Here is a 13,249-nt window from a genome sequence, read left to right as displayed (position 1 = left end):
ATCATTTTAGCTGAAGATGAAAAAAATGAACACAAAATTAGCAAGTAAAAACGATGCATATGATGCTTATGACATGTAACCTTTGGTTGCATTTGCTTTGTTCCTGTCAGCCTTGATGCTGACACCTCAATTAGAAAATGTGGTGTCTGTGTATGTGTTTTGTTTTTTTCTTCGACAAATGAATACGTTTGCTCGCTTTGATGTTGGAAAAAAGTGATTGATTTATGCACGTATCGATTTGGTGATTCCCTTTGAAAATGGTCGAGTATGGTGTTTCCAAATGAATAGATATGACGGCAATTGAGCAATTTTGTGCACATCATCTATAGCATTTAAAGATTATGGTCGGCTTTGATGCCATATCAAATATCACAAGATTAAAGTGTTGACATGGCTCACGTGTGAATGCGGTTTCCTTTGGGGCCAATTTCGAAATTGCTACTATTTTCAAATTTTGCCGCTATTTCTGTTGTTTATAGTTTTTTGCCCGAATTTTTCTTATTCAATTATTTGTTTTCTAAAAATCCATCCAAAGAGTAAAAATAGTCAATTTTCGAGTAACTTTTTCACGTGTTTAAATTCATCATTCCTTGGATTACAGCCGACTTCATCATGTTTAAATTCGATATAAAGTTGTTTGGATTTATCACAAAGTGGAACTGGTTTTTTTTTGTCCCGTCATTTCGACGGTGTGAAAAAATAATGAATGTTTTCTTGTGTGCCACAATCGGTGAACGTGTTAAAGTGTATTCCGGAATTTTTCGTTGTTTTTTTCGCTCCGTTTTTTCCTTGCCTCACAAAAAGGACTTTCGTCATAAAACAGTTTCAATTTGAACTTTTGTTATGGCTCGTCTGTTACCCTTCTGTTTTTTCCTCAGTATTGTTTGTGCCAATTTTCAACACTTGCTCCCGCACACTCACTCGCATCCCGATTTCACGGCTCTCAAGTTAATTTATTATTTAGCACACCGAAATGCATGTATTATATCCAGTGCTTTATAGATAAATGTGTATATTTGTCGGGGCGTTTTGAATGCGGTGATGTTAACACACCAACAAAATGTTTCGCGCGGCAAGCGTGGCTGTTTCAATGGAAGCGCGACAGCATAAAAAGCAAATAAACCAAACAAAATAAGAAGAGAACAAAACGAAGAAGAAGAAGAAGGAAAAAAAACAATCGAAAGTAGAAAATGAAACGGTTGACAAACGCGTTCTTCGTGATGATATCAAAGATAGATTATTTTTTTTCTCTTCCACTGAAGGTTGCAGCTAATATCCTTTTTTTTAGGATGTACAAAAAACAGTCGCATTCACACAAGACAATGATAAAACATAAGTGTGAAAGAGTCGAATAACGGTAATAATAATCAAAGCAGGAAAAGAGACGAATAAAGAGAAAAGAAAACCCGTTATCTGTGTGATAATCAGTGAAAATTGAAAAATTAGCGAGTCGCTTTGCTTTCGGGCACACAATGCGTCTGAACTCTTTCAAACCCAATTTCAACGATGACGCTTTTCAATCGAGCGGTTTTTGGCATACAAAAAATACACTGAAGTATCCCACTCTTTGGTACAGCGAAATGTAGTCCGCGCACACGACACGTTCATTCAGTTCACCTTTGAAAATTGCATAATTTACGGAGTTTTTATGCAGTCGCCAAATCAAAATCGCATATACTTGCAATTTAGAATATTTTAATTAACTTTTAACTTCCACTTATAAAAGTGAAGTGACTCTATTTTTCTGCATCCGCGCAAGGTGGGTGTAAATGCGACATGAATCGTTTCTTCCTCTCTGCTCTGTTCGTCTGGCATTCATTCCACTTGCCACTTCACACCGTGACAAACAAAGCCGCTTAAATGTTTCTATTCCAGGGGTTAATGAATTTGAAATGAATGATGGATTTAAATTTGTGTTATATACACATTGCCGTTAGTAACAGCTCGTTACAGGTAAAAAAAATCGAACGAGATACATTTAAATTCATTGAATGCGGTAATTTATTTACCTTACTTTTGGCAAAAAAAAAAGTCAGCAGTTAAATTTTTGTCTCTATGAACTATAAATAAATGAATATTCAAGATGAAATTTTCTCTACAGATGTAGAACATTTTAATTCGTTATAATGAATTCGTAATTAACCATTCAATGAAATTTTGTCGATGTGTTGAATTAAACGAAGTGGTGACTCATCCCATTAATGATAATCCAATTTCCAACATTTGATAATATCAAATGAAAAATTTTCGCTTCTCACCGCCACAAAATGTAACGATTTTTCCATCCATCCATCTCGTTGACTCATGACCTTTTTCCATGTGTGAAGAATGCGAAGAAATAAAAATAAGGAAAAATGTGATGTTTGTTCAGAGGTGTTGATGTGTATAAACATGTGTGCAGTGTGCGAGCTCTCGGATAAGGCAACACTTTAATGAATGAATTAAATAGCACATGTCTAATGTGTCATTGTATGCAGGTTTTGTGCGAATGTTGTGTTCGGCGTTGGTATGCATGCAAAACTACGTACGTACGTGTATTGTTCATGTAAACTCTGACTCTTCATGTGTACTTTTCTCATGAACAGTTTTTTTTTATCATTTTACTGTGTCATCTGGCAAATGCAAAAGTAACACCTTTGGGCTTTACGCGGCTTTTTTCCTCTATCTCTCTCTCTCTCTCTCTTGCGAACAAATGTTTTAATATGATGATTTTTTATCGGTTGAATGTATTCACCACATCGAAACAACTAACATATTTTCTATAGTCAGCACTCGGTTGTGGCAGAGTAATTCAATTATGAAATACAAACATCCTGTTCGAGAGACAACACTGCGCTGTGATGTGCTTGAATAAATTCAAAAGAGTGTATTACTTTCATTACTACTTAATAAATTGAGCACTTTTTTCCCAGCAATTATTACAAATTGTGAGCTTTTAATCGGATCTAAAATGAAGGAAAAAATTGTTAATTGAGTAAAATTACATTAGAGATTTAAAAAAAAAGTAGACAAACCAATTAGAAGTAAATTGGATTGTGACAAAAGATTAACTTGATAGCATCGAAATTATAAATTCGAACAAAACAATCCTCAATACCGTCTCATCGAGTATTGAAATATTCATTTGAAAACAATTCTGGCCAAAGTCAAAAAATCATTAGATCATCAACTTCCCATTTGCTTGGTGCAACTTCTGAACGATGTCACATTCAAAGTGTTTCAATTGTGGTTGAAATCCTTGTAACAAAATGTGATTTTCATATTTCAAAGAATTTGATGCATGCTCCTCTTCAAGCCAACAACAATTAAACTAATTAGCACTTTTTCACACTTCTATGCTAATTTATTCGGTAGCGTGTGTGCATATGATGCGGCATGATGGTTACTACCATCGCCTGTCTTATGTGACTCATGTGTTGGATGATGATGATGATAATGAAAAAAAACTCCAGCGTTTGAATGCTCTTGCATCTTATATCGCATGTGAATCTAAATCGTAGGAATCGGTGAATGTGTGTACACAATGGAAATAAGCCCATTGAAAACGCGTCAGTGTGAACCGTTCTCGATGCATTGTTTTTGTTTGTAGAATTTTTTTTTCTACTCTCCAACTGCATCACTATAAATCGAGGTACATGCAAGAAGAAAGTCTCAATAAACAAAAACATGGCGGATTCGTGAATACTTTGCATTTGCGTTTGAAGCACAAAGAGCACTTTGATTTCCGAGCGAATACTTCGGAAATCGATAACACATTTCTACTCAATGAAGATGAAGAAAAAAAATGGAAATCAATAAAACAAACCGCCCTGTTTCAGCTGCTTGCACAATTGAATCGATGATTATTTTTTTTTTGGGGTTGTGTGTTAGTTTCCTGACGTCGATATTGATGGAAATGAATTTGCTTCTCAACTTGTGCCAATGGCTTCACATGAACTATGAAAAAAAATCTCTCAATAAGAAGGAGAATAAAGACATTTTTTCCGTTGCAGTGATATGAAATCCGATATTTTTTTTTTCATTACTCCAACGGTAGCTCATGCTGACAAATTGAGCTCAGAATTTTCTGTGAAATGCTTTCTTTTCAAGAATCATTCCTTGAAATGATTTATTAGTTCGGAACAAAAAAGTCTATGTGCCTGTACGACCACAATGTCTTGATTTCATTTAGAGAAATCTTGATGAGTTATAATGAAAATAAACAAATCACATAAGTGAGAAAATCGAAAAGAAAACAAACTTGGTAATCATACGGATTGAGCCCCTTTTGCTGTTATTTAGCTTCATTCTTATGGATGGTTCATCCTTTGATACATTTTTATTATGATTTCTGAGTGATAGTCAATGATAATCTCGAATTAAGAATCTTTTTCAAGTATCAACTTGTTCTCGGTTAATTTAAGTAAACAACATGTAAAGTACGAGTCTAAAACTGTGGGAACAACAATCTTGTGTACAATGTTTGCTTTGCTGAATCTAAAATAGAACTGTACTCAATCTAATTTTCTTAAATTTTCAAATGAAAGCAATTGAATTTAGTATCGATGGTGCGAATTATCATTCGTCTTTTCATTAGTATTTTTGGCGAGCATTTTTGTCACAAAGCCATTTTTATTCTCAGACTGTCTGATTCATACACCAAACATGAAATGGAAGGTAAACAAAATTTGAGCATAAAACTCTCTGCCGATTAATCGATTTCATCATATGCGTCATTGCTTTATTCTGACTCGAAACAAAATGTATTTACATGCGTAAATTGTCAAATTTGCAAAAGAAAATGAAAGGTTTATATTTTCAATTAAAAATAATGCAAACTGCCAAAATTGTGGCATTCGTAAGTAAGATAACTATATCGATTCATTAATTTAGCTGAACAAATACACTTATTTCTCGACTAACGAATTGTAAATACAGAAATAATTTTCTTTTGGCTCCAAAATGAAAAATGTTCGAAGAAAAATGTATAAACGTTGGAGAATTTGGTAAACGAATTAAATGATCGGCATTTGTTCATCGTGTTAGATTTATCGGCAATTACGTGTGCAACGATTTACTCACCAGACAATCGTTTAAAGATCGCCTCATGAACAAATTGAATGTTTATGGCTTTGTTGAGATTTATCTTTGATCGAAATACAATTGAATGAGAATGTGATTTGCATTGTGCTGTTTGCATTCAATGGCCAGTCATTATTGAGTTAAATCAGTATTTATACGAATAAGAAATGCTCATGTTTTCAATTTATCAAGTGATTTGTATTCAGCGAATCATTCACAGTTTTATAATTGGTACTTCCATGTCAGTCAACAGTTGTGACAGTCAAAGAAAAGCGAAATCATCATCATCGCCGTTCGAGTCAATGTGCAGTGTGCACATATATGTATCGTTGTAATAGCATTATAATTTAATTTACTTCAACAATAACAACTTTCTCGAGTCTCAGTTCGGCCGATGCGTTTCAAAAAGAGAAACAAGTAATAATCGGCCGATTCGTGGTATTTTGTCAAAAGAATAAAGACCAATTCAAAGGCTAAATTGCTCAAATTAAATGATTTTCCTTCGAAGAAGAAGAAGAAAAAGAAGAAGAAGACGGGGAAAAAATGCGATAAAAATTTCAATCATTAACCCGATACTCAAAAGCAGCTGCATCCTATTGAATCGGTGTTAACTCTTTTTGTGTATGAAATGTTCACACCTTCGGAACACGAAACAAATGGTTTGGGAAAAAAAGCGACAGAAATCAAAGATCCTATTCTTCAAGCGCCAATTGCTTGTTCATAATACTCAATCGTTGAAACTCGTTCGCCACACAATGGTGCGGAGGGCAGGAGAATAAAAAAGAGAAGACGAATAATCCGTTCAATAATGCACAAACACACACACACACACACACACATTTTTCTAAGGAAATTCGATGACTTGATAAAACCGTAAGTGCGTTGAAAGAGTAAAATAACATGAATTGACGTGGCATCGAACATGCTATGGATCAGGATGAGGAAAACGATGGTAAACAGAACACAGCATACACTTTTGTGCAAGCTGGTCAATGGGACCGATCATTTCCAGATAAATGCCGCAAATTGTCCCATCGAATAAAATTGCTCTTTTTACGGCTGTGCGACCAGGAAACTCATTCCAAAACCGATTCGATTGTTCGTTGTTGTGCATCAAGAATTATTTACATCTCTATCCAATATTTACCTGCTTGTTTATTGATATCGGTTGGTTTTCTTTTGGAGAGAGAGAAAGAGAGAGAGAGAGCGGACGACGCAAATCCCAAGTAAAAAATTTATTTACAATGGATTTAGTTTTATTTACAAAACAACTACTTACTTGAATGCGACTTGGCCTGTAAAATGGTCCACTCAATGACATGCATGATACACGATGGATTTTGTATGATTCAATTGTTCGGTGGATTTTCTCTCTCTCTCTCTCTCTCTCTCTCTCTCTCTCTCTCTCTCTTCACTTGAGCACTTATTGAAATGGAAATCGCAATGAAAGAAAATCGGAACTTACGGAAGTGGTAAATCTTTTAAACCGCCTTAAAATGGCCTTTCCGTTCACAATATTTACTCTGCTCTCGCTCTATCTCCAAACACAAATTCAAACGACTGAATATGTGGGAATATGCTGACGCCAATACGAATTGCTTTTTTTCGGCATCGAATTTACCTTTGTTTACATATCGAATGCCATTTCGAATCGGTACATGCCGATGTGAAGGAGCACAACTTTGATCGGGAATTTATTTTATTTATGGAGCAACTCAGTACGACATTCTTTATTCTCACATGTCAATGCGAAAACGTAATCGTTATCCAATACAAAATGATTTGTTCACAGAAGCAGTTGACGGCATTTGGCACAAACACACATAGCATTGGTTTTTGCATGCCAAAAACTCGGAAATACCATCGACGACAAACTTTCGAAAATGTGTATGTTTCACTTATCGTTTGCACTTTTTGCAATCAACCAAAATAGCACTTCCGTTGCGATTGTCGCCCCCATCCATTTCCATCTCTCTCTTTGCATACCTGCACGGAAATGGGGAATTGCCACGGTGCAAACGGGAGAAGAAAAGAAAGAAAATAGTGACACGACGTGTTGATATTTGACATAAGAGCAAACGTTGTTCATATGTTTACATTCCGAACTTCAAGAAATTGCTTCTGACAAATTTACCCGAATTCTTTTTATGTTACCGAAAAAATAGTTTATTTTATTCGTGCGACACTTTATGGCGCATTCAAGAATGCGAACCGGAAAAAATTCCAATCAAATGGGTGCACAGCGCAAAAATAGCAAATCGCATTTGAACTATTCGATATTTTACCGCTTGAGACGTGTGCCACCCACTACTACTCGTATGTGATGATAGAATTTTCGCCTCTGTTTCCTTCGTTACGTGTAAGTGGCATTTGTATTCGATTTTATTTGAAAATGAGCAGCAACAGTGAACAAATGTAAAAAAATTCAATTCCATACGAATTTTAAATTTTCAACTGTTTTGTTAGAAAATCAAAAAAAATAATGATCGGAATTCACAGGAACACGCAAGAGAAAATCGGTTTATTTTGATTTAAAAGGCAAGCGTGAATTCGAAAATAAAGACATTTTTCTGATGTTGCAATCAAATATTAGCTGTATTTTGAGCCAATTGTTTGATTTTTTTTCAAGTAATTCACTTCCTTCAAAGTTGTGAAGAAAAAAAATTGAAAACTAGTCCACGACCCGAATTCCAGTGGAAAAAATGGGACTTTTTCGATGCGGCTTCCTTGAAACATATCTCAATTAGATCTTCATTTTTTTCTTCTGTTGTTTCCATCAACTTATTGCCCATATAATTCGATAATAATAACGGTTGCTCCGGCACATTCGTGCCGATCTTTATCTAAATTGTTCATTTTTCCATCCATTGAACGTGCAAAATAGAATTTCAATGAGCGAGGGCAAAATCGTTCAACTATTCTATTCAAACAACAAGGACGCATGTTCATTTACCGATAATCGCCTTGGTTATTCGATCTGTTGTACTTCAGCAAATCAAAATATTGTTGTGATGTTCTTTATTTGAGGCTTTTTGAAGGAACCTTTTTTTTCTTTCTCTCTTTCAATTCCATTCGAGAGAGACTCTTTCGATTCTGTTTTATCATAAGTAACCACAAGAAAAAATGTGTGTGTTGGGTATTAACTAGTCGACGAAAACATATTGTTTGCCAAATTGATGTTGATCGTATTTCAAGCGTCGTCCTTTTTTCCTCTCCTATTCTTTTCACTCTCTTCTCGCAATGATCCGAAGCATTTGCAGATCAAAATGTGCGTTATGAGTGATTAACGGCACTTTAATCCAATTGTTGGTAAATTTGTTGAGAAAATTATTATTTCATTTCGGGCAGTGAATTATATCGTTGAATCCTTTCACTTGATCCAATAAATATCATCAAGGCCAATGCATCATGCTCCGATCGAATATCACACACAAATCATCATCATTTTTTTCTCTCTCCCTCACAAATGTACTGAAAGTGTCTGTGATTCATTTCAGGATTTTCGCAATTGAAATCATCGTTCGGTTCGGCAACGAGTCCATGTTTACCGGGTAAGTGTGTTTGCTAATCACATCAATTGATGGTAAGCTGTGTCACAAAATCAGCGGTTGATTGGATAACATGTGAACGTACCCGTGATTTAAGCTCATTTCCCCTTCGCGTGGATGCGATGCAAAACCATTGACAAATCTACATACATGCAAACGATAAAATCCAATTCGAACGCGAAGCATCAACAGTCGAATTAGATTCGAATTCAGTTCTTATATGCACATGCACGAAACCCTTCAATACATTCGCAAAACGAAGTAAATAGCGAAAAAGGCTTCGGATATATATTCATTGGCCACATTCGGTGCGATAATTTGATTTCGATGTGCAGAAGAAGAAAAAACGCGAATAAATGGAGAGCAAAAAAAAGGAACTTGCAACACCAGAACAACCGAGAGAATAATGAACGAATGAATTAAACGAGTGCAAAATGTAGAAGTTCATTGTGATCCATGCGCTGTTTTAATTCAATTGTTGCTTTTGTTGTGTGTATTTGAATATATGCTGAAAAGGTATGGAAGCGAGTGCGATGCAACGGTGGCAACAGCAGCCATGAGTGAAAGAACCATCATGTATGTACATATATGTGTGTATCGGACACCGGTAAAGCGGATGTTGATCTTTCCACATACACACGACGACGACATCGTCGTCAACAACAACGATGAAATGTGCGACGGTGAATGGATGCGAAATTCACTCTGGTTTGTGTGAAACAGCGTAAATTTCTGTAATAAGCTGGTGTGCATGCGGAACGGCATCGACATGGATGATGAGGATTTAGTTTCAGCACAAACACACATCCGACACTACGGAAAATGCGTTTCGAGCGACTGCGACAGAACGAGACGGATAGACAGAAAGAGAAAGAGAATGAAAGAGAGAAAATGAGAAGCGAATGGAATATAATTGCCATGCCAACGTTCGGCTAGAACAAAAGTGTGAATCGTGTCGACGTTGATATTATGCGAACGGCTTGACAGTAACAACAAACGCTGATACATAATCGGTACATATAGGAGGCACTGTTCTTATGTACTACTAATTTATGGCGCATCTAAATGGGCTCATTCGAAGCGACACGAGTGCAGAATGAGAGGAATAAAAAGCCAACAAGAGCAGCATGCGTGTATGTGATTGAGTTTTGCGTGTATATACACTGTGTTGGCTGCATTAGCCATATTTCCATTTTTCGCATGAGAAAACGACGAAACGATACAAAAATGTATGTAATTACAACGATGTCTAGTCCGTTGATGCTTCATCGAAAAATACCAACATCAGCAGAATTTTTTTTCTCTTTCTTCACTTGCAGTTGTCAAAAAACAAAAACAAAAATAAACTATCAAAAATCACTTTTTTCATGCTCAACAAAATACATTGGAATGGGGAGAAAAAAAAAATGGCGACACAACACCGGCAATAACAATGGACGTGCAATTTTAATTGTCTTATTTATTGTGTGATGGAGAATAAATGCTAAAACAATGACTTATTTAGAAGTGCTTGAGTGCATCGTCATGGAAATCAGGCATTTTGCATCATCTCGGGCGTCATTTATGGTCTGATGGTTACCATCGGTATTATCTATCAAACAATGACAAATAAACACTTGAAAATTAAAAATCATAAAAATTTACATAATGAAAGCAGCGATAAAAAAAATGTTCTTTCAAAAGATGGCTTTTGTCATTAGAATTGAGACTTTAACAGCAAAATTGGCCACTTTTCAGTAGCGAGAATGATTAATCACCTTTCAAAATGACGTTGTTGCCGTCGTCGTCGTCATCGTTTTTTTTTGTATTTATCGAACGTCATTGAATATATGCCAGATGAAGGCGCCATTTATATATGCATACATTCCATGGAGCAAAATAATTATCGGTTGAGGCGGCACATTCTCGAATATTTGCATTTTTTCCAATGGAAAGATATGTTCAATCGTACAATTTATATAGTTAGTCATTTTCCCATTTGAATCTATCGTCATCATTATCACACGTAGCGTGTACTTGAGCTATCATCACCGACAAAACACCCATACAACACACAAACAGAGGGAGAGAGACAGAAATACAAATACAAATACATTCTCATTCACTCACTTCGTCGTTCGGAAATGCAATTTTCCAAAGTGCCTTCGAGCATATCAGCTTATCTACTCTTCACCATTTCTATGCCACCTACATTATTTCCATTGGTGTGACATTTTATTTTTTTTCTTTCCTTTTATTTCCTTTCGTTGTGCTGCCATGCAAATATGGCAATCAACTATTGCAGCCGATGTGAGCCAGTTAGTTTTGCTAGTTCTCTTCGCACTCTCTCTCTCTATCTCTCTCTCTCTCTTTTTCCATTCATTTTCTTGCATTTTCCTGAGAGGCGCATAATGAATCGAATGACGACGAAACTTCCAACTATTTTTTAATAAAAGCTGTTTTCCAAAGTAAAGAGAGAAAAAAAAACGCTGTTCTACATGTGCACATATAAAATTATTATCTGTGTGAGATAGATAGAGCGGCACATTCCGAAGGCTTCTCCATTGTGTCTATGTGAATAGGACGATATCGTCGACAAAATCCATACACAGTTCGCAATGCATCGCCTAACTTTTCGAATGAAATTGCGCTAATGGCCATATGGTATTTCAAGTTATTGAATGAATGTTCATTCGACTCATGTTCCCAAATATACACATGCCGATATACACATACACACAAGCGCGCGCTAGCACATACGGCCCGACGAATGGGGACACAGCCATCCGATATCAAACCGAACTCGCTTGCCCTGAAAAAATGTTAAGTGACTCCGTTTGCAATTCGATTCGACGAATCGAAATCACTTTAAAGTGATCTGGCTGTGGAGAGTGCAGATCATTCAATCTGTCTCTGTATTGTAGCGCCGTTTCTCTTGAATATGTGCACTTTGCGTATTGTTATTCAAATTGAAAATTTGCTTCATGTGTACAAAATACAGACACAGTGAAGCACACATCATCTAAGCCGCACCGAGATACGACTATTGCCATCATTATTATTATCAAACAGTGGCTCAACACAAACTTTTCTCCATTCGACGCAAATTGTTCGTTTTGCCAGTGTACGTGTGCGACCGTGTACTGTGCACGTTTGTGTTTTGCACATGTAAAACTTCAACTAATAAATGGCAAGCACATTTTCTGCTGCACCAGAAAATTACGCAATTTACACTAGTCTTCCGCCAGCATCGTCACACAAAATCTCTTAAACTTGCACTTTTTGTTGCAAATACATTATAATGGAGTATAAAGAAGAAAACTCGGTGAAAATCCAAGCAACTTGTTATTCTTCTTTCTTCCTTTTTTTTATATCTCGTACCAACTTGCTTTAAGCCTTCTAATCCCGTTTCGGATATATACACTGCCATTGAATAGGCAGCGGCGGTATGGTGTGTTGCAGAATATTTCTATGAAAATTTACTATTTTCAACATTCGTTTCTCATTTGATTACGTAAGACGTGCTCTTCATTTTCACTTCCGCAACCGCAACTGATTCCAACTGCACATACACACACTGAGCGCCACACACCAAGTGAATTATCTTATAAATGGCAGCACCCGAGTAAAACATTATACGGGATTTCCCAGGCACAAAACGTTGTCATTCACGTAAATAGGCTAGGAAATATGTAATTTAGTTTAATTTCCCTGCAGGTACCCGAGTTTCGACTTCGAAAGCATTACAATAAATCAGTTAGTTTGTATTATTTTGTCTCTGTCCCTCTCCTGCCTCGCTCTCTTGCGTTCTGCAAACAATCTCACATTGTTTCGTCGGCATACAGCACGAAATATGATTATGAATTGACAATTAAATGCACATTTTCGTGTCGATTGAAGAAGAAACTCGGTGCGTTTGCAAAATGACATTAAATGTTCTACCATCATCAAAATGGCCCTTTTGTTTGCGCCATTCAATTTATATTTGTTCAAGCACAAGATCATTTTTGGAAAATTTCAAAAGCAGTTCATCAAGATAATAAAAGAGACCAATTACAGAATCCAGGTCAATTTGAGCGCATGTTACATTTGGAAAATAGAGAGTTGACAATCACAAGTGAAAATTGCTTTTAATGCAAAATCAGCTTTATTATCTAATAGAAATGCCAAACGTTGTGTCAACTATTGTGCCCGGAGTGAAATGGCCATTGAGCGGCAATTGAATTTTCGGAATTTAATGAATTGGATAAAAACCTTAATTAGTGATTTATGAGCTCATCAAATGAATGGAAAGTATCACCACTTTTGAAAGCGAATACGTACAACGAATTCATATATTAGCATGACTCGTTGGAATTTCCTCATATGTGAGGAGACATATACATATATGCTCGACGAACATACTCATCAGAAGCAGTAGCAACACCAACAAAAACGCAGTAACAATTTTAAAAGCTCACTCAATGTTAATTTCGATTAATTGCGATGTGCGCACATTAGCAAAATGCGTACATACACTCACACTCACTCATAATTATCACACATTCCACACGTACAACTGAACCGACAATATAAACGTAACATATGTGGTATGTCGAATGTTGATGCGTGGAGAATCGCAACGTACCGGTCGTGATACCGTTCACTCCATACAATACACT

The 13,249-nt window shown here is 36.2% G+C and overlaps 1 protein-coding gene across 5 annotated transcripts in view; it reads left to right on the top strand.

The window, feature by feature from the left end:
• The window catches only part of LOC129567973 (visual system homeobox 2-like), a 46,778-nt gene that overhangs the window by 2,840 nt on the left and 30,689 nt on the right, over window positions 1-13,249 (top strand). For 3 of the 5 annotated variants that reach the window (XM_055445412.1, XM_055445422.1, XM_055445401.1), the window contains exon 2: window positions 8,559-8,612. The exons of the other annotated variants lie outside the window; for them this stretch is intronic. In XM_055445412.1, coding sequence (XP_055301387.1) covers window positions 8,559-8,612 — 54 coding nt within the window. The remainder of the gene's footprint in view (window positions 1-8,558; window positions 8,613-13,249) is intronic. 5 annotated transcript variants of the gene reach the window in all.

The sequence above is a fragment of the Sitodiplosis mosellana genome, unplaced genomic scaffold (assembly GCF_009176505.1).
Source record: "Sitodiplosis mosellana isolate CC-2019 unplaced genomic scaffold, AAFC_SMos_1.0 Smas_scaffold_1, whole genome shotgun sequence".
NCBI lineage: Eukaryota > Metazoa > Arthropoda > Insecta > Diptera > Cecidomyiidae > Sitodiplosis > Sitodiplosis mosellana.
The sequence above is the reverse complement of the archived record's forward strand: the minus strand, read 5'-3'. Positions and strand labels throughout refer to the sequence as shown.